Source organism: Mauremys mutica, chromosome 2 (genome assembly GCF_020497125.1).
Source record: "Mauremys mutica isolate MM-2020 ecotype Southern chromosome 2, ASM2049712v1, whole genome shotgun sequence".
NCBI classification, from domain to species: domain Eukaryota; kingdom Metazoa; phylum Chordata; order Testudines; family Geoemydidae; genus Mauremys; species Mauremys mutica.
The window spans coordinates 27,216,404-27,244,327 of NC_059073.1; the positions used below are offsets into that span (position 1 = coordinate 27,216,404).

Sequence of the window (27,924 nt, forward strand, 5' to 3'; positions counted from 1 at the left end):
ATGTGTGAATTTAAGGCAATATTGTAAAACTGGGCAACCCCTGTGTGAACACTTATTTCTAAAAGTGGCTTTAGTTGATTTAGCTTAAGTTGGTTGGGATCGGGTTTAAATTAAACCAAAACAAACCAGTCAATCTAAAACGAGCGTGTACACAGAGGTTTGTGCCACTTTAACTATCTCATTTTAAAAAGGGATTTAGACTGGTGCAACCTTTCCATGTAGACACGCCCTACATTTCTAGCCCTCATGGTTATGATATGAAGAAAAACTTGAGAACATGAAACAAATATAACCAATGCAGGGACCTCAGCCTCAGTCTGAACAGAACCAAACCAGTAGCACTGAGGGCACCAAACTACCCCATTTACTTCTACGGGGGTGTTAACTCCCACCCCACTGCTTTAGGGGCCTTTAACACCACCCCAGAAAAGTGTGGCAGAAAAATGAAGTATGCACAGTGAACTCATGAACCTGTGGAGATAAACCCCAGCTATTGGGGTAAGTATTGAGCCACCCTGTGCCACCACAGCCTCTCCGAGGGGAAGTGGAAACCCCTGTTGTCACTCCTGGATGGTAAAGGAGATCCATCTGCTGCTGCCCTGTCAGTTTCAATGGGAGAGGGGCTGGCACCTGTTGATCCCAAGATGAGAGATGGGCCTCTGCTTCCAGAAGGAGAGTGGCCTCTTGTTTCTCTGGAACATGGGAACTAGGGGAAAAGATTCCAGATTCCTTAATCTGGCCCCATTGAATAGCAGTTCCTTGTGGAGGCATCTTTTCTGCTCCTGTTGCTAGTATGCAAGCTCTTTGAGGAACAGCTGTCCTCATTTCATAGAATCATAGGATTAAAAGGGTCACCACAGAAGTCTGTTTTCACCCTTGCTCTGTTTTCTCTATGCTGATCAAGTCTCATGTGACATTGCACTTGGCAAGCTACCTAGTGGCAAAAGCTGCTATAGATGTTTGTCCTATGTCTGACCTGCACTTAGTCTTTGTCAATAGCTCCTCCTCATGGTATAAAGGAAAGTGAACTGGAAACAGAACCTGAGATTTTGCTCACCACAGTCTTTCAAAGGAGATGTTGGTGTTAACGGCAACAGCAAAACAACTTCTGTTGTTTGTTGCTGGAAGGGCCTCACCAGCATCATGGTTATTTTTCCTGCTTTGTAATTCTGATTTTCAGGGATTCAGCCCATCAGAGCCATGACCACTGCCCACGGTGATCAGAAAATCTCTCTCCACCTTGCTACCATTAATTGTGGTTAGGTACCTCACATGGCGTGTGACTCCAAATAGGAATCAAAGGGCAGTCAACAAACAGCTGCTCCCCTTATATGGGAGTCTAACAAGGGGGCGGAGGGGGGGAATTGTATCAACTCCCCTAAGCTCAGGGCCCCCCAAAACATGTATCAATGAAGTGCAATGGGAGGCAGTGAGGCCAAAGGGAACACAATGGGTTGGGGGCCACATTTCTCTGGTGCCCTTCTCTGTTACAGATTATGTCTTCACTGGGAAACAGGCGCTCAGGGACAGAGCTAGCTCGAGAACCATCTGCACGTACATGAGAACAGCCATAGTGGGTCAGACCAAAGGTCCATCTAGCCCAGTAGCCTGTCTCTGACAGTGGCCAGTGCCCGCCTAAGAGGGAATGAACAGAACAGGGAATCAGGGCCGATTTGAATACCCAGCAGCAGTCCGGGGCTTCGGCGGCACTTCGGCTGCGGGGGGTGTTCCACTCTGAGTCTTCCGCGGCACCGAAGGACCCCCTGCCGCTGAAGTCCAGGAGCAGACTCCCCCCCGCCACCGGGTGAGTAAAAAATAATAATAAACATTTAAAAGGACGCCTAAGGCATGGGGCCCTCTTAGGCGCGGGGCCCAATTCCAGGGAACCGGCTTAAAGCTGGCCCTGCAGGTAATCATCAAGTGATCCATCCTGTCGCCCATCCCCAGCTTCTGCAGGGAACCTCCGTGCAGCTAAAGGGGAAAGCCGGGGAGATGAGCACAGGGCAGCCCTCCTCTTAGGGAGGAGGCAGCAGGATGGGGGAAGCTCTTTTCCCTTTACTCCTCACACCTCAACTCCACCGCCCGCACCTCCTCTGCAGGGGGTATTAGTGCGTGAACCAGAGAATCGCTGGAACCCAAGTCGCGCACGCGCGTTTGTGCTTCCCCCAACCATAGGTTAGGGGCAGAGCTCGCGCTCATACTTGCCCCTTCTCAGCTAGACGCCGCCGCACGCCTCCAACCCCCTTCTCGCACACTAGGGGTCACGTGACTCCTCGCCCGGCTCTCTCCCTCTTCATGGCCCCGCCCAAGCGCGGCGCGTGGAGGTGGTGGTGGGGGGCGCTGTGTTTAGGCGCGCGCGCGCTTTTGGAACCGTTTGCCGCGCGCCGCTGGCCCGTCCCTTTGAGCGGGGAGCCCGGCGCCGGGCAGGATGCGGAGCCGCGAGGAGGCGGAGGCCACGCTGCATATCGCGAAGCTGAACCCGGCGGAGCTGCTGCCGCCCGTGCACTGCCTCAGCTTCAGCCCCCGCGCCGGCGCCGGAGAGTGCTGCCTGCTGCAGCTCGAGCCGGGCCTTTGCGCCGAGCTGGAGGCGGGGCACAGGTGCGGAAATGGCCCGGCCTGGGACTCGCGGGGGACCGGGCTTGCAGCGCCCCCTGGCGGGCGGGCAGGAACGATAGGGATGGGGAGGTTGCCGGGACCTTGCCAGGCGATCGTGTCAACGCGGGGATGAAGGGGCAGATCCCGGTTAAAAGGCATCTGTACAATTTGCCGAACCGAAAGCCTCCCTGGGCCCCCTGCACATCTTGGCTGGGCGGGGTTTAAATTTATATTATTAATTTTTTTAATTTATATGTTTGTTAAAATGTGAAATCAATTTTTGGCTGCCTAGGACATATCCGTTTCCCATGCATAGCACAATTAATGAAAATGTGGCTCTCAACTTCTAAACATTTCTGCCTGTGAATAGTTCTTTTGAGCTCAATAGGACTATTCATGACATGCGTACGTGTGAACATTTGTTTTTTGTGGTTCTGGGTAGTTGCTTTTGGTGTAGACAATGGGATGTATTCTGGTTTTGGGGGTCACAGAGGACTCAAGCATGGGGCCCTGGGAGAAAGTGTGAGTGGCTTGGGGGTTGTGGTTGGTAAAAGGTTTGAAAACCCCTTCATTTGACTACAGTTGTCCTCTAAGGCAGGGGTTCTCAACCTTTTTCTTTCTGAGACCCCCCCCCAACTTGCTATAAAATCTCCATGGCCCAGCTGTACCACCACACCTGTTGTGCATATAAATGGTAGCAAACAGGGCACTTGCCCGGGGCTCCATGAAGCTAAGCTGCTCAGGCGTTGGCTTCAGCCTGGGGTGGTGGGGTGAAGGGGCTTTGGCTTTCTGCCCTGTGCCTCAGTGAATCTAATACTGATGGTGCATGGAGGACCCCTGAAACCTGATCAAGGCCCCCTGAGAACTGCTGTTCCAAGGCAAAAGTGTAAGAAAATGTTAAAAATCATATGTAAGCAGAATTTTTTTCTGAAGAACATTCAAAGTTACACTGTTAATAGGTCTGGGTTTGTATTAGACGAGTAGTTGTGCCATTACCCAGTGGCCTGAGTTAAGCTGGGAGCGACAGGGACTTCAGTGCGGTGTTGGTCATGTATATGAGCTTGCAGGATCAAGATTTAAAAGTTAAGAAAGTGGGTGAAATGAACAAATGAGAAAGTGGTGTGGGAAGGAGGAAGGGGTAATGGTAATATGATTAAGCTAACTGTATGTCACAACCTGTAGATATGATATTCCAGTTGGTATCAGTAGTCATAATAACTGCAACTTGCCACCTGGTTAGCAATACACCTCTACCCCGATATAACACGACCCAATATAACACGAATTTGGATATAACACAGTAAAGCAGTGCTCGAGGGGGGCGGGACTGCGCACTCCGGCAGATCACAGCAAGTTTGATATAACGCAGTTTCACCTATAATGTGGTAAGATTTTTTGGCTCCCGAGGACAGTGTTATATCGGGATAGAGGTGTACTTTTAATGTATTTGAAATGTTATGTCATCTGTAAATAAAGATGAGTATTCCTTTGCTATTTTTGCATTTAAAAACAAGAACTTTTTTTTCCAGCCTAGTGATCCGTGGTGAAAAAGATGAACAGGCTGTGCTGTGCAGTAAAGATAAAACTTATGATATGAAAATAGCAGATACTTCAAATATGCTGTTGTTTATCCCTGGCTGTAAAACTCCAGAACAGCTGCTTGGAGATCAAGCATCATGTAATATCATTCACACCCAGGTATATTCTTTTGTTTCCTTATCGTCTATTTTTCACATTAGTGTTACATCTAACGTGCATGTTATTATAGTGTCTTACAATTGCAAATGATCAGCATGAGTGTATTAACATAAAACTTGTCTATCCTGGCTTTACTTATCATCTGTTTAACAGATCCAAGCATAAAGTCTATTTCTGGTGGTGCAGTAAGTACTCATGGTGCTAAGTAACTTGAAAGAATAGATATTTTCTCCTTCACTCAAGTGAGCTGTCTTAAATATAAGACACAGAGCAAATTGACACTTTTACATTAGTAGAGTGCCTGTTTAAATAGCCTACCCTGAAAGGCAGATTGTGCTGCACTTTCTTAGTTCCATAGTCTAACAAAAAATCTTCAGAGATGACTCTTCTATCCTAACTGTTGCATCTGGAAAGATTCTGTGGGGTGGAGGATTTTAGAATTATGAGTTTAAAGAATTCATTGTTTCTGCCCTTTTGAAGCAAATGTAATAAATCAAATTTTCCTAAAAATGGTTAGGAAAATATTATCATTTGCTCTTAATTTTGTGCAGTGGGTATAATGACATCACTAAGGAGGAGTCACCCTCCTTCTCCAGTCCTAGAACAATCAGAACATCATTTATTCCACAAAGTCCGCAGTTCTGCTGGTAGGAAAAAGTCCATTCAAAACAAAGTAGATTAACAAGAAAGTAATATTCCTCCAAATTCAGTCTTGCTATGTTCTGTAATGATTTTTTTAAATCACATGCACCAAGATAACTTTTTGTCAAATCACTTTTGGTTTTTTTTGGTTGGGATCTTTCCTAAGACCCTCCCAAACATGTTGTAGTGTATAGTTATATTGCTTAGGTTGCAAACTCTTTGTGGGAGGTACTTTCTTTTTGTTATGTGTGCATAGTGCTAAACACAATGGGATTGGGGCCTGAAAGTGCTACCATAATACAAATAATAAGATAAATTACGGCAAAGAGTCCTGTGGCACTTATAGACTAACAGACGTATCAGTCACCCACGAAAGCTCATACTCCAATACGTCTGTTAGTCTATAAGTGCCACAGGACTCTCTGCTGCTTTTACAGATCCAGACTAACACGGCTACCCCTCTGATACAGGATAAATTACCTTTCTTCTGGAAGAAGTATTGATAGGCTCATACATCAGTCCAAAGAGATGATCACTCGGGAGCAAGCACTCCCTTTCAAAGGGTCTGAGCATTCTGCTATGTTTGTCCAGGGTGAGCAACTAGCTCTGGCTATGAACTCACATGTGTTAGCATATTTTTCTACCACTAAATGACCAGGACTATTATCTTCTCTGAGAGATTTGAAAAGAAATGAAAAATAAGCACAGAAAAAAAGACCCAAATGTTGTAGTTATTCTGCTTGTGTAATTGCCATTGCATGTGAAAAGAGCTGGAGAACTGAGGTCATAAACTAATATTTATTTAAATAAACTAATGGGCAAAAACTATAAACAAAAAAAAAAGTCTAAGATTTCCAAACAGAATTTGGATACAGCATTTTGTATCTAGGCTGCTTTCTCGAGTAGTAGTGTTTTGGTTTTTTTAATTGACAATCTAGCTTCAGTAGTTAAAAGGACAATTTTAAAAAAATTTACTTAAAAATCAAATTTGATAGAACATCTTTAAAATCCTGACTTTTTAAAATACATTTTAAAAAAATTGAGCTTTTCTGTTACTCCAGCTATTAACAGGATTTTTCATACAGGGGTAGGGGCTGGGGCTGGATCTGAGAGCAATACCACTAAATGAGCTTGCAGCCTGCTGTGCCTTCCCCGTTCTGTGCTCTCACCTGTCTGATTGATGGCCTCTTCAACAGCAGAGCATTGATTAAGGCCTCCTATCATCTGAACTCCTCAGTAGGACTTTTGGGGGATGCCCAAGGTATGCTTCAGAGATGTACCAATGCACCCTGAGATTCCTCTGAAGAGCCTAGTGAGCTTAGAAGATGGGAGGCCTTATATCAGTTACACCTCTGCTTTCGGTTCTCCCTATGTGGTAGATTAGGGAATGAAGGCAGTTCTTCTGTCGGTTGCCCCACTCAGCTTCTGTCATGTCCTGTCTATGTAAAGATATCTTGGGAAAGGGAGCCACCCACCTTGGCTCCAAACCCTGCCATGGTGTCACTGGTAAACCTCTTTTTCAGGGCCTCGGGAAAAGAAGTGTGCAGTATTTTTAACAATGACCTCTGGGCACGCTTAGTGCATGTATCTGACTTACATAGCTGTGTAGCGAACATCTTCTTTCCCAAGATGCATGTTTAAAGAAGTGATGAGTCATAGCTCCCTTCTTCATTCATTGTGTGGTAAAATATCCATTAACTAGGAGTTCAAGAATGTGGGAAATAATTGGAAAGATGAGAGAAGGAGAATAAAAAGATGGCTTGTGGAGAGCAGCAAGACTGAGGTATTAAGAAGAAAAGAACAGATGTTGGAAGGGGTGAAATTGACAGGACTTTAATTATCCTGCCTTGAGCAGGTATTGTCTGTATGTAGAGACCAGCTGGTTTCTTTGTCATGTAGACAGCAGGTATGCTTTTATTACTGAACTACAGACTTCTAACTCTTATTACCAATAATGGACTTCAGTGTGGAGAATATTTCTACCTACTCTTCTTTAGAAAAGAGGAACAATCTCTTAATACAAATCTTGATTTTTTTTTTTACGTGACCTCTGTAAAATTCATTGCTGATTATTCTCTGCAAGTTACTTTGGCTGACAGTGTTAAATTAAATGAGTCACCGAACATTTAATTTCTTTCTGTAGATTGCTGGTTTCTCCAATAATTACTGGGAATTAAGGAAATGTCGACCTAAACTAAAGAAACTAAAGAAACTTCTAATGGAAAATCCTTATGAAGGGCCAGACAGTGAGAGAGAGAAAGCTCTGACTGACTCAAAGGTAAGCCTGTTAACTAAATCACTTCCTTCTTTTTACTTTTCCTTTGTAATTGGTAATGATATAAAAGCCTAGTAAAGCTACATTCTTAACTAGAAAAAATGCCTTTGCACCCAATTTTACTTAATTATGCAGAACTATGCACTTGTACACAGTCCTGCTCTGAGCTGCTTTTTCTCCCTGCTTGAGACAGCCTGGCATGCTAGCCTAGTCAGGAATTGCTAGCAGTGTTACTGGCTGCAGTCAGTAGGCTGTTTGCCTGATGGTACGCAGAAAAAAAAGAAAGGTAGTGAGAAGAAACAGAGTCTTCCTTTTTTGTGTAGACTAGAGCGTGGTTTTCAAACTGCGGGCTGCGACCCAATACTCGGTCGCGGAATGTAAGGCGCTGGGTCACGGCGGCTCTGGTCAGCACTGCTGACTGGGCCGTTAAAAGTCCCATTGGTGGTGCTGCCTGGCTAAGGCAGGCTAGTTCCTACCTATTCTGATACAGCGCTGTGCCCCGGAAGCGGCCAGCAGCAGGTCCGGCTCCTAGGTGGGGTGGGGGTACGGGGCTCCGCACTCTGTTTCCTGGCCAATGGGAAGTGGGTGGGGAGCGCCTGCGGGCAAGAACCTTGCGGAGCAGCTTCAGCCTAGGAGCCGGACCTGCTGCTGGCCGCTTCCGGGGCGCAGCGCGGTCCACAGTGCCAGGATAGGCAGGAAGCCTGCCTTAGCTCCCCTGGTGCGCTGCTAACTGAGAGCTGCCACAGGTAAGCCTGCGCACCCCAATCCCCTACCCCAGCCCTGAGCCCCCACCCCCCAACCCAGAGCCCCCTCCTGCAAAGCCCTCATCCCTGGCCCCACCCCAGAGCCTGCTCTCCCAGCCCAGAGTCCTGACCCCCTCCCACACCCTGAACTCCTCATTCCCAGCTCCACTGTGTAACGGACATCAACAGTTTTCTTCAACTAAAAAAGTTTGAAAACCATTTGACTAGAGGGTAGTGAGAATTACTGTCCCCCTCCTGCAGGGGAAAGACTTCTGCACTAAGCCAGCAAAATGAAGCCAGAAGTTGGGGGGAGGAGGGACTGGTAATGTCCATTTTGAAATCTTAAGGAACTGGCTATCTAAATTGCCCAAATGTTATGTGACTATCAAGTGTAGTGGCTTTTCCCACAGTTACTTGTGCTTCTTGTGACTTCATCACTTACCCTATGTAAAAGGCACTCACCACTAAGGAAAGGGAAGTAAAATGATATGGGAAGGAAGAGAAGTAGAATAGCAAGGGTGATATGGTGGAAGTGGAGGGAGAAATGGTTGAGATTACTCCCAAGGCAAATGTAATTACAGAACTGTACTGCCAGTGATGGGTTTTATTTTGCTATTAACATGCAAGTTCTGCCTTTATAAAAGCCAGTTCAGACATCAAGAATGGTAAGAATGAGAGGTATGAATCAGCTGACCTAAAACATAGTGCAGGTCTTGAGGAAATATTAAATAAAGATGGAGTAAAATACAGTTTCTGAACATTTACATATGATCTATTAGCTGACTAGTTTTAAAGCTAACTTACATTTGCATGATAATGCAAATATCCTTTCAGATATTAATGCTCAAAGGTAACATCTAAGACTTCTCTGCATTTAAAAGAAAATACTTTTAACATGTCTGTTTTGTCTAATTATCTTGTGAATTTTGGTCAGAAGATAGAATATTAAAGGAATAAAAATGATTTTTTTTTAAACATAAGATTCTTAACTGTTACAGATAACACTGTGGAATTTTAAATTAGATTGTAAGTTCCCTGGGAGGAGAGGCTACACCTTGCTATGGGTGCTGATTCTGACTGCAGCCCCTAGATGCCACCACAATACAAGTGATTAAATGAATTTTTGCTTTGCTCCTTGTTTACTCGTTGCATTTCTCTTGGCATGGGCAACTAACTAGTGATTTTTTTTTTATTTTATTTTGTCCTCCTGCATGAAAATGAGCAATTCAGTAGATTATGAAAACATGAGTTTCCTATAACACAGCATACTGCTGAAGTGTTTGTTACATTTAAATATTTCACTGCTAAAGTAAAACAGCGAATGTTTAGTATCCAAGTACAGCAGCACTAAAGTGTGAGGCAGAAAGTGAAAAATACTGTTGCCAGTGAAATTACAGTCAAATTTAGACAGAATAAATGACCTAAGATGTAACTTGCTTAAAACACTTGAGTTCATATATCTACTTTTACATAGAAATCCCAGGCTGCTTAATGAGCATTAGTGGTCTGGATTTCGGTGGTTGCTTCTCATCTGAAAGACAGCATATGCAGCAGTGCAGTGCTCTCAAACACCATTTTATAGGACATTTATTCTATTCTAACTCTGAGAGTATTGTTTCATCTGCTAAATTGCCAATAACATTTCCTGAAGTGCCTGAGCCTAGCTTGGAGGTCAGCTGTTGAAGTATTGGCATAGTCCCAACACTGCTGAGTTTGAGATGTCATGGTACTACAGCATGCATCCTAATAGAAAAGGAAGGAAGCATGGAAGAGAAAAAAGCAATCACCAGGAAAGAAGAGAAATATGGAGGAAAAGAGAACCTTTTTTTTATCCCAAAATTAAGATGGTGTCCACCAAAGTTAGTGGTGGTTTGCTATTTTGCCTTCTCCTAGTCTACCAGATTACTGTACTTAAGATGAATCAATTCATTCCTGCCAGGAATTTTTTTAAAAAACAAAAACTTAAGTATTAGCTTAAATATTAGATGTGCCTTTTTAAAAAATTTAAAGGCATAACAAAGACAAACCTGGTGAAGTGCATTTTGGGCAATCAAGTAGAACATGTTTGTCAATTATTTGGACAGATGTGAAGCAAATTGTTTTGCTGACAACAATGATTGCGATAACTCATTCACATTTCAGAATTTGTTTTGCCTAATTTAAACCTGCTTGAATATTGTAAATTTTAAAGTGACCATCCTCCACAGTGGGGGAATGAAAAGCAAATGGGTACCTTACATAGGATGCCCACTTGAGCTAGTCTGACTTCTGGAGGTAGTCTTATATCACTGGTACATGGTGCAAAGGCTTCCTTTAATTAGAAAGAATGTTTTTGTTTTTTTTTAAATTGAATGATCTTTGGAGAAACTAGTTTAAATTGCAGGAAAAGATTGTTTGCAAATTTGAACTAGTGTGGTAAATTTAAGAGACTTCAAAACTCTGCAGAACCCAAGCCTCCACTCTGTTCTTCCATCCCTGTTCTAAATAATGTTTATCTTCATCATAGTTATATAAGGTAATATTTACTTACTTCAATTTAGTGTAACCCCTCTGCCAGGCTGAAACGATAGCAGCAAGGGCCAGGTTCAATACCTAGGGGTCCCTTCCCCACAACGTAATGCAAACCAGCTCGAGCCCCCACCCAGTGACCTGGGAAAATCTTACACACACCCCTGGGCGCCTCAAGGAGGCAATACTTCCCCTCTCGCAAGCACAGACTCTTGGTGTAGCAGAAAAGGTTTAATTACATAAGATAAACAACAACAAGCATTAAATTTGGAAAATACCTCAACTAGAGTTCATAGGTCAAACCGTGAGCAAAGACCCACCCCAGCAACTTGGGCCATGTCCTTCTCTCTGGGCCCTAGAGTCCAGCAACCCCCCAAATCACCCACAGTCCCAAAAGTCCCACAATTCAAAAGTCTCTGTCCCGGGTCAGGCAGCCCCAGAGTTCAAGAGTCTCTTTGCAGAGGTCCCCCTCCCCAGCCTAGGTAGAAAGGGGCACCTTACGTGGTTTGGGGCCAACTGCCCTGCCTCTTCGTGGGGTTCTGCTTCCACTAGTCGTCCCCGCAAACAGCTCAGCTCCGCTTACTCTGTGGGCTGCTCCACTCTGCCAGCTGCTCTGGTCCACCAGCTGTCCTGTGATCCGCTCCAGCCGTCCTCACGAGCTGCTCAGCTCCACTCACCCAGTGGCTGCACAAACTGCTCCACTCCGCTCTGCCAGTATTGCTTCAGGCTCCCCCACTCATTAGCACAGTGCTCTCAGCTCAGCAAGTCCAGCTCTTCAGTGATTTCAGCTCATGTAGGGGAGCCCCAGTACCAGTGAATTCAGCTCAGTAACCTGCATCTAGATTCTTAAGGGAATCAAAAATTAACTCTGACTTCCACAGTGGAGAGAAGCATAGGTGGAACTGGTGCTTCTGGCTCACACAAGGAGCCTGCACCACCAAGTACAGATACCTGTCCCCAGCCTCTCTCTCCCCAATGGGTTTTGGAACCCATGTCCCCCGTCTAGCAAGCGCTATCCTGCTGACAATGAAACCCCCCATCACAAGACAGTTTTGTAGTTCCCCATTTACCCAATCAGGGTGACAACATTTCATTGCTCCTGCCCCAATAACAACGAAGTTGGGGGTCCCACAGCTGTGAAAATAATCATCCCATGCTGCTTTGCGGTATGCTAAGTGGGGTGGGAGTGCCCATGCAAATAACCGAAACTTCTTTCCGCACTCCCCATAATTTACCACCAGATGTCAGGGTGGGGCTCATCCTGACTCTGCTTACATTAGCTTTAGACAGGGTTGAAGGTAACCCATTTTTTTCTTCTTGCATGTTGCAGTATACAATGGAAGACTTGCTAGATCGGATTCAAGCAAGTGAGGAGGAAATACTGCATCAGTTGCAGGTTATAAACGCCTGTAAAATTGAAGGTATTTGTCCCTATAGGTAGGATATGCATTATTTTGCAGCATAAGACATGGGATCAACTTAGTGAGGAACATGCTGGTCTCTGCTCCATTCTACTATTCTGTTCCTTTTTCTCCTCTTGTTAAAAGTTGTTTAAATAACCTTTTAAGAGCTTGGTGTTCTGTTTGTGCCTTGAAAGGGAGCTGAGACTCAAAATCCTGAAAGATCTTTTGAGAATCCTGAAAGATATTTTCAGAGAAGCAGAATTACAAAGTATTATTACATATTTCTTCTGTTTGGCAGGATATTGGCGGGTTCTAGAATTTGATTATGAGATGAAACTTCTGAATCATGTGACTCAACTAATAGATTCTGAATCTTGGTCTTTTAGCAAGGTTCCTTTAAGTATCTGTCTTCAAGAACTTGGACCCCTGGAACCCGAGTAAGTATCTTTTTGTTTTAGTGGTTAAAGCACTAGAAAACAAATTACTGTTACTCATATTAATCATCATTAGTATTTGCACTTACCATAGAGGAGTCCTATAATATAACTATATTCAACAAACAGTGCTCAAGATTAGAAGTTCTTTGACTCTGTAAAACATAAATCCATTTCACCTTCAAGGTACAGCCCTGCTCTGAGGTCAGTGTGGAGCTCTACTGGCTCATAGTTTGGAACACATTCATTGCTACAACCTACTTGGGGCGGAAGGGATGCACTTTCCCCCTGCCCACTCTAAATACTTCTGGCCACCTCTGTTGTCTGGTATGTAGGTGAGAGAGGGCAATGGCCTGTTTCCGCATGTTTTGCAGGAATCTTTTGTCCCATAGAGAGGCAGTCCTTTTATAAAGGGAGTATGTGGGCTGCACTTGTGTCCCTTGCTGTGCATGGGGCACAATGAGGGCTTCTTGTACCCTTTTTTCCCTCCTGCCATTTTTTTATGTGCTCCAGGGGAGCATAGCTTGGCCCTGAGTAATTTTATGCAGTAAAGGTCTGACACGTCAGGTCTGGTTAGACTAATCTCTGTTCTCTGATCACTGTCACATAACATGTGTCAGGATTACAAAAGATCCTACTCCAGTCTCATGGCAGGCATAAATATCCACTGATTCTAGTGATAACTGTTAAAATGTACACTGACACAACAGCTAAAGTGCTGTTCACTCTATTGTATATACTGTTTGTACCCACTACTTAATTGGCAAACTGCTGCCCATGGTGGAATACCATTCAGGAAGCATGGAAAAGCAAAAATCTGTGGTGGGCACCTCCTGCATAATCATTTTGTGTTAAGCACTGGTACTTCTGGTAGTATAATGCTATATTTGAATAAATATCAGTGATCATATTAATAGAATAGTATTAAAATATTTACAGGCCATTCCATTCAAATTACAAGGCTATTGAATTGTGCTTACCAACTGAGGCTTTATAAATTTTTGTTGAACTTCATTTGGGGGGGGGGGGGGAACCATACTGACATTTTGCTTTTATCTAAAATCTGCAAAGTAGTACAAGTTAGGCTATAATTTGATGCAACCGGTCCATAAAATACCTTTTATTAATATGTTATACATAACTGCAGTGCTTTGTGAAACTCTGTGATGCTTTTTGCCAGTGAAAAATGAGAGAAGGCAAGAGTCTATCTTCCTTCCCTCTGCACCTCTTCAAAGCATGTGGGAGTAGGTACTAGGGAGGTGGGGGAGGTGAAGTTGCTGGGGCAGTGGACTGAACAACGGCACATCCCATCCCGTATTGTCTTTCCTGTTTTTGCCTTGCCTTGCCTTGCCTGTCCCTGTTTCAGTGTGTTAGTGGGAGGGGGGAAGGTATTTGTAGTGTTTTTTTAACGATTGTACGGTAATTAACTTTATATAATACATTTTTTCAAACTGCATTCCTTTGCCATGAATCTGAAATGCATAAAAGTAGATCTTAAAGTTCAACATTTTCTTTCAGAGCAATGATACAACATATTCTTTTAAGTTATGGAATGAAATATACTGATGAAGGTAAGTTATGGCAGGGATGCATTTATTAAGAAAGGAGGGTTAAGAATTAATAAATTATGTAACTAAAATAAAATGTAAGAGAGTAGGGAGGCCAACACTGAGCTAAGAAATGTTTAGGCTGATTATCAAGGAAAATTTCCAGAACAGTGAAGTCTACTAAACTGTGGGATAGGGAAACTAGTGTCATTAGAGAAAAATCATGAATTAGCAGAGAGGTGCCTGAGATAAGCTAGTAGATCTTTCCAATTCATAATTTCTGTGATTGAGTTTAAATGTGTTGCACAGCATTAAAGAACTTTTTTTTCTGATGGATTTTGTTATCCAGGCATTTGAATTAACTTGTGTAGTAGGGCATAGTGGCTCCTAGAGGACTACAGGCCCAACACGAGTGTTTCTGATTTCAGACCATAATGTGGGGTTGGAATGAGTGTTGGGAAAGGCAGAGCTTTAGAAGGCACTCTACCTGTATAAGCTGAGACCAGGGAAGTGGCAAGACCTGGCATGGAGCTCTCCACTACTGGCGCTGGGAATGGCACTATAGCAGCAGTGACTGTTGGGATATCTCTAGACAAGGAGCATGGGAGGGGTTGGTTGGTTTGAGCCCAAGGAAGTGGCTTGGAAGTCTGTGAGAGGACCTGGATGCAGGAGGAGCTTGGGAAGGGAGAAGGTGAAGCAGGTAAGCTTGAGACCCAGGGTTTGCACGTATTTTTTTTTTTTTTTAATGGGCTTTGGACTAGGTCTTTCAGAGAGTGGGAGAAAGTGCACCTCACCCTCTTCATTTCCCTGTATCAAGGGAGAAGACCAGGATACGGACCTTGGGGAAGTGAGAGGACTACTGAACTGTTTAGCTCAGAGAGTGCCAACAGCTGTTGATATCAGACTTGCATAAAGAAGAGTGAAAGAGATGGGGGTGGAGCGTAAAAGGACTGTTTCACCTGAGGAGAGAGCAGGTCTATTGATGTTAGTCCTGATCAACAGGGCTAAAAGCTGGGGCCAGGAGAGGACTAAGGATGTACTTGTTTCTGTTCTAACTCTTGTTTACCTGGGAAGGAAGGGGACTTTAGTTTAGCCAGAGGGTAAAACATAATCAAATTTCTCAATCAGCCAGAGGGGAAACTTAGGCACAAATTACCCTGCCAGGAGAGGGAGACTGCAGAACAGAGGGGAAATTTGAGGCACAGAAATGTCCTGATACCAATGCAGGTAAGAGCCTGTGAGTGTAATTTTTTTTTTCCCTTTGCAGATGAAGTTTATTTTGAAATGAATGCAGATAAAATATGCACAGCTACAGCACAAATGCTCTTGCAAAATGCAGTTAAATTCAATCTAGCAGAATTTCAAGAAGTATGGCAACAAAGTGTCCCTGAAGGGCTGACAACAAGGCTGGATCAGCTCAAGGTAAAAACTAAACTAGTGGATTTGGTTTCATGTATTAGCAGAATGTTCTTACTGGTGTATTGTGTAGGACAGGGGTCGGCAACCTTTCAGAAGTGGTGTGCCAAGTCTTCATTTATTTATTCTAATTTAAGGTTTCACGTGCCAGTAATACATTTTAGCATTTTTAGAAGGTCTCTTTCTATAAGTCTATAATATATAACTAAACTATTGTTGTATGTAAAGTAAATAAGGTTTTTAAAATGTTTAAGAAGCTTCATTTAAAATTAAATTAAAATGCAGAGCCCCCTGGACCGGTGACCAGGACCCAGGCAGTGTGAGTGCCACTGAAAATCAGCTTGCGTGCCGCAGGTTGCCTGCCCCTGGTGTAGGACTTATACATGAATCATGAACAACCGGCTTCTTATTTTTTATTTCAACAGTATTTGCCAGCAGCTGAGAGAAACATCCTGGTCCTGCATTAAAGCACTTATGAGGTGTTTTCTGTAAAGTGAAACTGCCTAGGACCTCTGCAGTGTAGGAGCATGACAGTGCTCTCCTAGCTGTGTCCCTGAACCTGATACACATAGCTATAGAGGAAAAAATTCAAATCTAGAGTTTACTACTATCAATATAGACAGAACTAGAAGTCCAACAGCCTTTAATGATTCTAGCATGCTGCAACCAATATAAATTTTGTTGAAGGTGGTAGTGGGATATCAAGTTGTGTATTTTTACACACTCCTCTCTCTTAAGGGATGTGAGAACTACCTCCTTCATGATGGCAGGCACTGTGAGGGCTTCCATTTTGCTTTTAGTATTGCTACTTCTTGTACAGTTTAGGTGTTAAAAATACTGAGATAAATGGCAATAGTAACACACATTGATGAGACAAGAGATGGGAGGTTTGATCATGTTTTCTGTGTTAAAATTTGTCATCCAATTGTTGTCCCTATAGGGTTTGGCTCTGTTGGACAGAAACTCAAGACCAGAGACTATCTTCTTGCTAAAAGTAGAAGAGTTGCCTGAGGATAACCAGGAAAGGTTCAACAAGTTATTTACCATTCGGGAAAAGTGGACAGAAGCAGATATTGCCCCATATATTCAGTAAGTAGTTCACTACTAAGCATAATACTGTTTTAAAGTACAGTAAGTACATAAAGCCTTCTGTAGTACTTGTAGTATATACTTGATTGCATCATGGACAACTATAGCTGATAAAACCTTAAAGTGCTAGATTTTTCTCGCAAATTCTACATGAGTAAAATATACTTACAGTATAATCATTCAGAAGTATTATCTGTACTTTGTGAATGGGAACATTGAGGACGAAATCCTGCGCCCCACTGAACTAAATGGAAGTTTTGTATCGACTTTGGACAATTCTACCCCCACTGAAGTCAAAGGATAAAAAGTTATAAACTGTCTTCCAGTAGGCCTTTTTCTCCCTTTAGGAACACTTTGTGACCCATACACATGAGCTGTCTTGAAATCAAAATCTTAATTGGAAGTTATGTAACAACTTTTCTCTTGCAGATTATTGAGATTGTGAATTCACAGTGGGTGTTGAACCACACTCTGGAGAAAGGACGGCCAGGCTAGTGGAAGATGAAGGGATCAGAAGAGCATAGTCAGGAAATACTTAAAGTGAGGGAAAATTGAAAGATTAGCAGCAAATATTTATGACTTTAGAGAAAAGTCCTTGCCTCAGAACTTTGAGCCAAATTCTGCTGTTCAGAGTAAAATCTGAAGTAATGCCATTGACTCAGGCTTGGTCTAAACTAGGGGTCAGCAACCTCTGGCACGTGGCTTGCCAGGGTAAGCACCCTGGTGGGCCAGGCCAGTTTATCTGCCACGTTAGCAGGTTCGGCCAATCGCGGCTCCCACGGGCCACGGTTTGCCATCCCAGGACAATGAGGGAGGCAGGAAGCCGTGGCCAGCACATCCCTCGCTCATGACACTTCCTGCCTCCCCCATTTGTCTGGGACGGCGAACCGCGGCCCGTGGGAGCCGCGATCGGCCGAACCTGCCAACTTGGCAGATAAAATGGCCCAGCCCACCAGGGTGCTTACTCTGGCGAGCCGCGTGCCAGAGGTTGCCGACCCCTGGTCTAAATTTATCAGTACAGCTATGCCCATCGGGTGTGGGAAAAAAGCTACACCCCTGACCAATATGGCTATGCCAATTCCCAGTATAGCTACAGCTATGTGAACTGAAGAGTGTTTTTGTTGACGTAGCTAACATAATTCAGGAAGGTGGTGTGTATCTACACTGACAGGAAACCCCAGTGTAATCTGAGTTTATACTACAGGGCTATGCTGATATAGCTATGACGGCATGGGCTCTATAGTGTAAACAGCTATACTGGTGTAATGGAGAACAGAATTAGGCTTTTGCCTTTTTAGACTGTAAGCTGTTCAAGGTAGGAACCATCTTTTGGGTTTTGTAAAGCATGTAGTATGCTTTTGGGAGTTACATAAATGCAGCAAGGTATGCCGAGGTATGAATTTTAGATGATTGAAAGCATTTTGTGAGAAGTACACCAATAGCTTATTAACAAACATTCTAGCCAGGCTGATTGCTACGTTAGGAAAACAGGTTACTGAAATAGTTTGTCCTGATAACCTTTTTTTTAAGTTACTGAAGAGTGTTTTCACCACTATTTTATTTTCTCTCCAGAGACTTATGTGCAGAGAAGCAAACAGTAGCTGCACTTCTGACCAAATATGCTCGTTCTTCCATGCAGAATGGAGTCAAAGTTTATAACACTAGAAGACCCATCTCATAACAAGAAACAACCTTATTTAAGAATCAAGAATACATCCAGGAATAACAACTGGTGGTGGTCATACCAGAATTATTTGTAATTATGTAGCAATATCAACTAATTTGAAATGTCACTGTTGTGAAAGATCTGCCAGCTTAAAAAAAAGTGTAGTACTGTACACCAAAGACAGTGGAATTCTTTATTTTAGATCTTTGTGGAAATAATTGCTCTACCACAATCTAAAAACACACATTGCTGGAATCTAGGGTCCACCACTTAACCAGGAAGACTTACAAATTTGTTTGTATTGAACTGAAATTTGTAGTTTGTCTTAAAACTCTAGAAGCAAAATAAACTCTATCTAGGAGATTGGTATATCTCTAATTATTACCTTTTTTTTTTATTATTTCCAGTGACAGTACTGAATATAGTATTTCAAAAGCAAAGTGGAATGCTTGGTTTGTTTGCTATAAAAACTGAACTGTCAGAGTGTATTAGTTAACAATAAGCAATATTTGTTTTGAGCTGTGTGTGTAAAATGAGAAATTTGGCCTTATAGGTGAATTACTCATTTCCACTGTGGACTACAGGTCAGGCCTTTGGAAGGTGGTCCTTCGGGTTCATGTCTTTGAATGTGGATAACATGAAACAGAATTATGAGGCACTTAATGTTCTGGGTTCTTGACAATTTAATACTATAGGCAAAATTGCCTTAAGTTACATAATGCTAAGGGGATGCCCTCAAATTACTCAGACATGTTATGGACTCAGCAACTTTCTGTAACCTGTCCTTCACCACTGGAATATTGTCGACAAAATTAACATACCAGAAGGCTTACATTTTTAAAAGTGGTAAATTAAACTGTTTGTAGTAGTATACTGCATATCTAGACTATATGAGAACCCTAAAAAAAAGTTTCTGCAACATTTCCACCCAAATGTAAATATTTTTGAAATGTAGAGCTGTGAAGCACATACTCTTTGTAATGTTGCCAAATTAAATTTTGTAAAGGCTTTTTATAACTGGATTTCCATTTGTCATTTATTAGTAACCCTGTGCACCCCAGTTTGCTATTTGACAGCTTTGCAAATCTCAGTATTAAATGGAAATATTGTAATACTTTAGGTAGCTTGCTATTTAAACTATGAATGCACATAAGGCATTACATATACATGTGGGAGACCACGTGATGGTTAATGTGCCAATGAGTGGGGAAGGAGGAGGAGAGGGGAACAAACATATATAAAATAACCTGGTTTAACCCTTAAAATAGGGTATACTTATCCTTCGAATCCTAATGTAAGAGCTGAATAAAGTGCAGCGCCACCACCTTGCTGTTGTCAGCTTTTTTAAAAAAAAGTTTAAATTGAAGGACAGTCTTTCCATTTTGCTAGAATATCCCCAACATAATATGGATGCCAAAAGGCTTTAGTGAACAATAAATCTCACACTCTCCATAAACTGGGTCTTCAGGGCAGAATTTGAGGGCTCTGTTTCAGGAACTATATATCCTAATTGTTAGGCTAGTGAAGCAGGAGTGTGGGGGCTTTGTTTTTTCTTCTCATCAAGGGCTGAGCAGTGTGTGGCCCAGGAGTCCCAACTTGTGCTCCTTCCTCTCAGCAGTTCCATTTTCCCACAGAAGACCCTCAACACAAAAATATAAAAGAGGATTGGTCAGCATGTTAAGGATCACTTTAAATTGCTTAATACAAGATTACTCTTCCTGTGGATTTTAAATAATGCCTTACTCTGTAAAGCACCATGTAAATTTACAGTGCTACTTACTTGGTAATGTGGTCTACTGGAAAGCAGTAGGAAGCCATGATGTTGTTACTAAGAGAACTGATCAGATTTGTCTAAACACTCTTTAATGAATGTATAATATTCATTGCCAGCTGACTTTAATAAGACTACAATATACTTTCTCATCAGTTGTAGCAGACTGCCAAACAGGAAAGAAGCTGGCTTTTAGAGTCAAAACAATCCTGGATTTGAAAAGAGGAAGTTGAAGAGATGGTAGAATAAAGATTTCAGTAACACCTTATATCAGGGCTGGCCAATGTGTGGCTCTTCAGAAGTTAATATGGAGCTCCTTGTACAGACACTAACTCCGGGGCTGGAGCTACTGGTGCCAACTTTCCAATTGCTAGGGGGTGCTCACTGCTCTGCCCCTGCTGCCACTCCACCCCTTCCCCTGAGCCTGCTGTGCCCTCACTCCTCCCCCCTCCTCCCAGAGTCTCCTGCACTCCACAAAACAGCTGATCTGGAGCAAGGGGGAAGGTGCTGATCAGTGGGGCTGCTGAGATATTACTGTGGCTCTTTGGCAATGTACAGTGGTAAATTCTGGCTCCTGCTCAGATTGGCCACCGCTGCCTTAGATGCAACAGCTTTCATCCTAAACTCATGGAAACATGACAAAGAGCTTACTGGGAACATAAGTGTGGAGAAACTTTTAGTGGCACTTCTAGGAAAAAATAAGGGTGACATGCTTTTAATGAACTCCTTTTGTAATTTAGTACAGCAGCTTTGTTCAGTAGCATAATACTTAAAATCATGGAGAGAATATCATGTGTTCACAAATAAACCACACACTACACTGCTCACTACTGCACCTCAAGGATTATATGTACTATTACATGAGTAGATGAGGACTGGGGCCATGCAGCAGGGGCTTGAATGAAATCCTCAATACATGTATTTCTTTTTCTCAAATTTAGAGATAAGAGTGAGCTGTATATTATACATGTAGCTATTCATACAGCTTCCTATAGCAACTTACCTAGTCTGTCTCAGCCCTCATATACAACAGTCATTATTCACTTGTGGGGTTTCATTTGAATCAAATATGTAAACTAGATTTTGGTGATTAATCCACCACTCTCAAAAGTTAACTATTGCTATGACTGCAGTAAAAATCAGCTTTCCATTGACTACTCATCAGTTTGTCTTCTTTCCTTGAACACTTGCAGTGATTGCTATTACAGTCTCCCTCCTTGAGTTATCCTCCTAAGTGAAAGTACTTTTAGATTAAGTTCCCCACACCCACTCAGTTATGAGGGCAGTATACTATAGCAAAAATACACATGCAACAGCCATTCGCTTCCTAGTCTATTGCATTTGTATCTCATTCTGCTGTGATTACTTGATCCACTCTTTTTTGCTATAGTATAGGCTTAGTTTAAAAATGACTCAAATGTATATAGTAGAATTCTATTAGTAGGTTGGCTGTAAAAATTAAGTGCTTCCATGTATTTTAAGGTGGAGCAAGTATAAAAAAAAGACAGTTACCCAAGTGACATTTGTACATTTTATGAACTGTAAGGAATTGTGAACATTTTAAAAGATTAGCACTTGTAAATAAAGGAGTTGTAACTGAATACTGCACAATATAATACTTACATGAACTGTTGCTAAGATACTTTAATACAATATATGCTATAGTTTATCCATATAACACAGCCAGAGGCTAACAAGCAATCTTTGTGACATGAGTACACATGGATATACCTATAACCTGAGATTAAAATGGATTAAATACAGTGGTAGGAATTTGTTTCTTACAAATAATGTTTAGCAGTCAGATCTACATACATACTACATGACATTAACAATAGCTTAGCAAATATTCATGTTGGCTCTGTGAAGCATGCAGACATTTAGAATAGCAATGTAAACAATGTCCTCAAACTTAGGGCCAACATTTTTAAATTTAGATGCTCAGATAGGGTGCCTAGTTTGGCAACTAAATCCATAATTTGACAACTCTGACTATTTGATGATAGCATGTACATGACAGGCAGTTTCATGAATTTAATTCTCTTAAGTAAAACTTCTCCCATTCATTGTAGTGGGATAGTTCTATATAATGCGATCAACACAGAAAAATGCATGAACCAGATGCTCAATTATTTGTTCAGGCTAAGCTCCCTATGGAAGATGAGTTAATTTAGACCTTTTTCAGCATAACAAAATGATAGTTTCAAATTTACAGACTGAAAGTGAATAAATACACAAGTTAGTTGTCCTAGAAATAATAGGTTCCTCACTCTAGTTGAATGTCAAGCTCTGAGTGCCTTTCTGAGTGGAGATGGGAGTGAGGAGAGGAGGAGGGTCTGTCACTAAGTTATTCATATAAAACACAGCATTGGGAGGGTCTGACATTAAGAGGATGGGAGAAGCAGCCATTGCCATTAGGCAGGATCAGAAGGGAATGAAATTGTTTTACAACCATCCCCATCCTGGCCTTGACTTAAATGTCCATGATGAAGAGGAAAAAGCTGCAGATGCCACAGGAGTTAACAGTACCTTTTATTAACTATTGATCATGAGATTTTACACAACTATACAGCCAAAGCCAGCTCTGGGAATTAAGGTTAGTGTTTGTCCAAAAATGTATTAGGAGTCAAGTTTCACTACAGGATTAGTTCCCATCAGGCTCCCTGTGGGGAGTTGGCCACTATTGCAATTTTATCACATCTTACCATTAGAGCTGGTTAAAACAAATGGAGTCTACCCCCTTCCCCAGTGGAAAACTGCAACAAACAAAATTGTTTGCATCTAAATCATCAATGGAATATTGATAATTTAGCAGAAATTCAACAACAAATATTTCAGCTAAAATCTAAAACATTTCAGTTTGGTGCCTCATTCTCCCATTTGCTATATATAGGCCAGGCGCCTGGCCCGACTACATCTTTCATGATACAACAGCAGTCTCCTCTCTTGGAGAGGGAGGGCTGCGCACCATGGAAGATGCAGGCCAACCAACCAGCCCAGAGAGACCAGGACGTGAGAGGGCAGAACTACAACTCCCACGAGGCAGTGCGGCAGTACTTCCAAATATCTCGTTTTTCCAGGTGTTCATTTTTAAGTCTTCCCCACAACGCAAAGCCAACGCTTTTTGCAACAAAGCAAACCAGAAAACCAACCACAACCCACCACGAAAAAAGCCACAGAACAAACCCACATTTAGTAAAAAGAGTCACAAAATAGCTCTTCCCCACTGAACGCGTTTTTGCTGACTACAGTCACCCACCTTACTTGGGCGGTGGAAACGAGGCCTCGCCTAACACAGATTTCCACCCTCTCCAGTGGGGCACAGCCAAGCTGCCCAGTGCTGGGTGGATAAGGAACCAGGCGGGAAATGGCGTGAGAAGCCCGTTGGAGGGAAGGGGTCCCACAGCCTGTCCCTACGCGGCACATCCCCGTTTCTCTCCCTTCATCCCCACCAAGCCACCACCAGGAGCGCGGGCCACAAACACTGCGCACGCGCCTCCCCGAATCTGCTCACAGCCGGGCCGCTTTGCGTTGCCACGGGCGAGATGCGCATGCGCATTCCGGCCGAAAAGCTCATCTCTATAATTTTGATTCCCAACCACCCTCCTTTTCTCTGTCTCGCTCAGACTCCTCCAGGCCGCGCGGCACAGGGGGCAATGGAGAAGAGGGTTTTTTACAAGCCTTAAAGGCGGAATTGACCTTTCAACTGCTGGAAGATCAAAGGTTACCAACAAAATGGCGGCCATCGCTGCTGCGGGGCTTACTGGCGGCGTGGAGCCGGTGGACGCCGGACGGGCCCTGGCAGCGCCTCGCCCGCCCTGCTGAGCCCTGGGACGGAGTTACACTGAGGGTCCCGAGCGTCTGTGTGCGCGGGTTAGCGCCCATCGGCCGCCAGCCCAGCCCGTGCTCCGGGAGCGGCGGCAGCCCGCAGCCAGGAACCGGAGCAGCTTCCACGCGCGTAGGAGTCAGGAGCAGCTCCTGCTCGCCAGGGCTGCAGCTGCGCCGTGCCCCCACGGCAGCCTACTCGGCAGGAGCCGCAGAGCAGCCCCCGACCTGCCCCATTCCCTCCTGGCAACGGCCGACTCCCCCACCCCCAAGAGCGGCAGCCTCGCTCCCGCCTAAAATAGCAAACGCCTTAGCAGCCTCCTCTCACCTCCCCTATTAGCAGCAGCCCCTGCTGACCCAGCAGGAGCATGAACCCCTCACCCCGGTCGTCACCATCAGTAGTTCCCAGACCGCCCCCAGCAGAGTCCATCACCTGTTGAGCAGCAGGCCCGTAACACCTATTTCCCCTCCGCATTTAGCAGCTCAGATTGTGTGAAGGAGGCAGGAGATTTGTCCCCTCCTTGTACTTTCTGTGGAAGGGAATTGTGTGTGTGACACACACACACACACACTGTATATTGTTGACTTTATAACTGTGCAGCTTCTCTGGCTGAATCTTGGGAGTCTTAGATCCACTGATGAGAGAACAGTAATGAAAGGGAACTTGACAAGGGGAAAAATCAAACCACCCATCCAAAGACCACTAATGAGGACGATGTTGGTGCATATTTGACTTTCGACAGTTCAGTGCTGCTGTGCAGGATGAATAGAAAGAAAGGAGACAAGGGATTTGAGAGCCCAAGACCTTATAAATTATAAGTATTAATTTTTATATTTCTTTTATGTGCTTGAGATTAGTGTTCGTTCTCTTTATTGTGTAATCTGAAAGCTTTATCGTGTAGGCTGTACTCTGACCAAAAGTTGACCGTTAAGGTTGGTTTTTAAGTAAAGTCAGATGAAGCTGTACAGGGGTAATTTAGGGATGCTTTAAAATTATTGCTGAACATTCAGTTATACTCTGAAATCTTACTCTTTACAGATGAATTGTGGGTTTTCATGTTCCAGTGATTCCATATCAAATGTTCACAATTTTCATGTAAAATATTTTTTTCTGTCTACCTACTCTTCAGAATCAGCTTGATATCTGGAAGGAAAGCTGTGCACTTTCCAACTCATGTATAAAGCTTTTTCAGCTGGAACTTAGTTAACAATGCTACTTATGCATGAACCAGAATATAATTCTGATAATTGTTCTATAGCTGTGTGTGCTCTGTAGTAGGAACCAAAGGGAAAAAGTGGTAAAAATTATTCCAGGCCTCATTCCTGCATGATCTTTGCAGATGTGCAAAGATCTGCTTGCACAGAGTTTGTGGAGGTATGCCATTGCTTTAAATGTTTATTTCTCAGGACTTTCCAATGCTTGAAGCAAGTGCTGTTTCCCATAGGACAGCTGGCTGGCTTCCTCTTTCATGTATAGGATGTGTATATATGATGAGTGAGTCAGCTTGCCAGAGAAATGTTTACTACTTATGCCCTCTATCCATCCACCCCCCTTCTTCCCCATTAATTACGCCTCTTTGAGGTCCATAGCAGGCAATAGCCAGTCCTATTCTCTTGCAGCCTGGCCGGGACAGAACTCAGTCAGTTTTTATATAGTTGGTGATATTGTACTCCAATAATTGACATTTCACGTATTGAAAAGATAATTTAGGTAATTGTTAGAGCTTTCATAATTTCCTCTGAGCCCTGCACTATAGTATTTGGGGTAACAGACAAAAAGATTAAAAAATAATTCCAGTGTAATATTTTAAAGCTGTTCAAACTATATTTTTCCTTGTAGCATATGTGTGTACAGCCTATATGATGGTGTGATACTTGGATGGTTTTAGTGACACCTTTGGGATGCCCTGCACAATTCCCATTTCATTGCTTGTATGTGGCCATTCATGCAGATAAGACCTTCATACCACATCACACAATCATGAATTCTTTCCTTATGTTTTCATATACATATTTACATACTGAGTATAATATGTATACAATATCTGTGTATATAGAGACACATATCATATAAAGATTGTTCAACAAAGATTTTCTTTTTACTAGGTTAAAGAAACATGAGAAATGACATTGACATGTTATTTGTCTGTATCCTTATTTTAAATGCTTTTGTTTTTTCCAGCACAACCCACCAGGTAGTCTGCATCAACAACATAAATTTTCAAAGAAAGTCTGTTGTAGTAAGTACAGTATATTATTTACAAAAATATTAACGGTCATGTCCAAAACCAAGATTTTCTTCTGTATTTTTGAGGAAATACAACTGCACAAAAGCTGCATATGCTCTGTAACTTCTTTGCGCTATCTGTGTTGTGACCAGGAGCCTGTTACAGGACTCTTTCGCCCAAGAGAACAAGGCCAAAGAGAACCGTGGTTTAATATGAATTTTAGATATACATATACAAGATGGACAGTAATTTGTGCCTGAATTTATTTGGAATTAGATGCAAGTCTTTTTAATTTCATTTGGACTGTACATGCCAAATAAAAACGTTACCTTTAAAATGTTTTAAGAGATTATAATAAGGTTATGCCTTAACATATTTTGTGGTAAATTCAGATTTCATTTTACACAGGCTTATTTAAAATTATAGTTTAAATAACAAAATAAAAAAAATCCGATTTACGTTAAAAAAAAAATCCCCCCTCCCAAATTATTTCTATCCACCCTGGTTAAAATTGGCTTTTATACCTCTAAAAATAAACAATCACAATTTCAGCTAATGAAAATATTTATTTAAGGGTTAGAGTAGTAGAGCTTTAGGCCCTGATCCTGAATCCATATGGACTAATGGACGGACCCTTACAGCCATGAGGAACACTGTTGAAGTTAATGGAGCTCTGAATGAGTTCACAAATTTGCCTTTGTGGATCACATTGCAGGCTTTAGGTTATGGAATCCAGTTTTATTATGAGTTAGATACAATCATTTCAGTTTGAATTAAAAGGGACACCATCAAGTTGAATTCTAGTCCATTAAAAATAAGTTAAATGATCTCCAGTAATACACCTACTCCTGAATCGTACTGCCAACTTCCTTAGTTTTCAGCTGAGAATATTCACCTTTCAAAAGTTATGAGAGAGAACCCATTTTTAACTTTTATGAAACTTTGTTCTTTTTTTTTTAAACAAAAAATTGGCATTTGGATCTATTGTTTGACTATGGTGTCCCTTTTAAAAATATGAATAGACTGAATGAATAGAAAGGAATATTTTTATATTGTGTTTTTGAATATGACTGTATAATTAAATGATATTGGTTTACATATTTTTAGGGTTATGTGGAACTGACTATATTTCCCACGGTTGCAAACCTGAATAGAATCAAACTGAACAGTAAACAATGCAGGATATACAGAGTAAGAGTCAATGATCTGGAAGCAGCTTTTATTTATAATGATCCAACACTGGAGGTTTGTCACCATGAGTCAAAGCAGTAAGTAACTTGTTTGAAATTCTGTAAATGAGCTGCCTTATGTTACTGTGATAGTAAGTTGTTTTTTGTTCACTGGCAGATTTCAACTGATGATTTTCTTATAGTAACATCAATCTTAGTAAGAAGGAGTTAGCCATTAACTAGATCATGGTTTCCTTTGTCAGTTCCTTTTCTATACTGAATTATTTCCTGAAAAATTCAAGAGAATTTGTCTAACTTGGGCCACTACTCTAATAGTTTGACTATAAAGTAAAATATTATTCTCAGTCTTTAGTCTGTTTCCTTCTATAGTACTGTGCTAGAGAAATATCATTACTGATTTTTGAATTAACATTTCTTTGTTTTACTTTGCCATGGTATCAGATGGTTTTTAAATGTACTTTGTTAGGCAAATGTGATGAACTCAGAGGGCCACCTTCAATGCTTGAGGTATTTTAGTCTTTCTCACTCATTGTTTTCTAATGAATATGTTACTAGAAGGCTAAAAGACATGTCATATCATCTGGGGAACAATTTTAAGATTTAGGGCTTATCTACACCAGGGTTTTTCAATTTATGGGTCGCCACCCAAAATTGGGTTGCCAGAATGTGTCAAAGGAGCGCATGGGAGGCTCTGGGGGGAGGGAAAGAAGGCTGGGTCCTGGAGTGGGGGAGGGATTGCACAGCCTTCCCCACATTCGACCCGCAGCAGTGACTTTTGTGGCACTGGTTCTGCAGGGCTGGCTGGGCTTGACTTCCTGATTTGAGACTTGTGACGTGGTACACGGGGTCACAGTCCTACTCATGTTTGACTCAAGTGCCCCGTTTCAAGATGAG

The 27,924-nt window shown here is 42.4% G+C and overlaps 2 protein-coding genes across 4 annotated transcripts in view; both read left to right on the plus strand.

Moving 5' to 3' along the window:
* Positions 1–2,342: 2,342 nt before the first annotated feature.
* DSCC1 (DNA replication and sister chromatid cohesion 1) lies at positions 2,343–19,039 on the plus strand. Of its 2 annotated transcripts, none has more exons than XM_045006846.1 (9): positions 2,343–2,598; positions 4,125–4,293; positions 7,079–7,213; positions 11,792–11,898; positions 12,251–12,301; positions 13,817–13,869; positions 15,113–15,267; positions 16,202–16,350; positions 17,923–19,039. In XM_045006846.1, the coding sequence occupies exons 1-9, from the start codon at positions 2,429–2,431 to the stop codon at positions 18,029–18,031; spliced, it is 1,098 nt and encodes a 365-aa protein (XP_044862781.1). In that variant the 5' UTR covers positions 2,343–2,428; the 3' UTR covers positions 18,032–19,039. The 2 variants fall into 2 exon arrangements, with proteins under 2 accessions (XP_044862781.1, XP_044862780.1); XM_045006845.1 differs by having other exon boundaries at positions 2,344–2,598; positions 11,792–11,882; positions 12,163–12,301.
* Positions 19,040–23,512: 4,473 nt separating this feature from the next.
* TAF2 (TATA-box binding protein associated factor 2) overlaps positions 23,513–27,924 on the plus strand; it is a 100,607-nt gene continuing 96,195 nt past the window's right edge. The window contains exons 1-3 of one of the 2 annotated variants that reach the window (XM_045006158.1): positions 23,513–24,427; positions 25,798–25,852; positions 26,948–27,108. In XM_045006158.1, the coding sequence (XP_044862093.1) occupies positions 24,375–24,427; positions 25,798–25,852; positions 26,948–27,108 (269 nt within the window). In that variant the 5' untranslated portion in view covers positions 23,513–24,374. Of the gene's footprint in view, positions 24,428–24,872; positions 24,988–25,794; positions 25,853–26,947; positions 27,109–27,924 lie in introns of those variants that run through there. The other variant, XM_045006159.1, reaches the window with a different exon arrangement.

Coding starts and splice junctions, on each gene's coding strand:
- DSCC1 (XM_045006845.1), top strand. CDS start 2,429: ATGCGGAGCCGCGAGGAGGCGGAGGCCACGCTGCATATCGCGAAGCTG. Junction 2,599..4,124: donor GAGCTGGAGGCGGGGCACAG/GTGCGGAAATGG, acceptor TTTTTTTTCCAG/CCTAGTGATCCGTGGTGAAA. Junction 7,214..11,791: donor AAGCTCTGACTGACTCAAAG/GTAAGCCTGTTA, acceptor TGCATGTTGCAG/TATACAATGGAAGACTTGCT.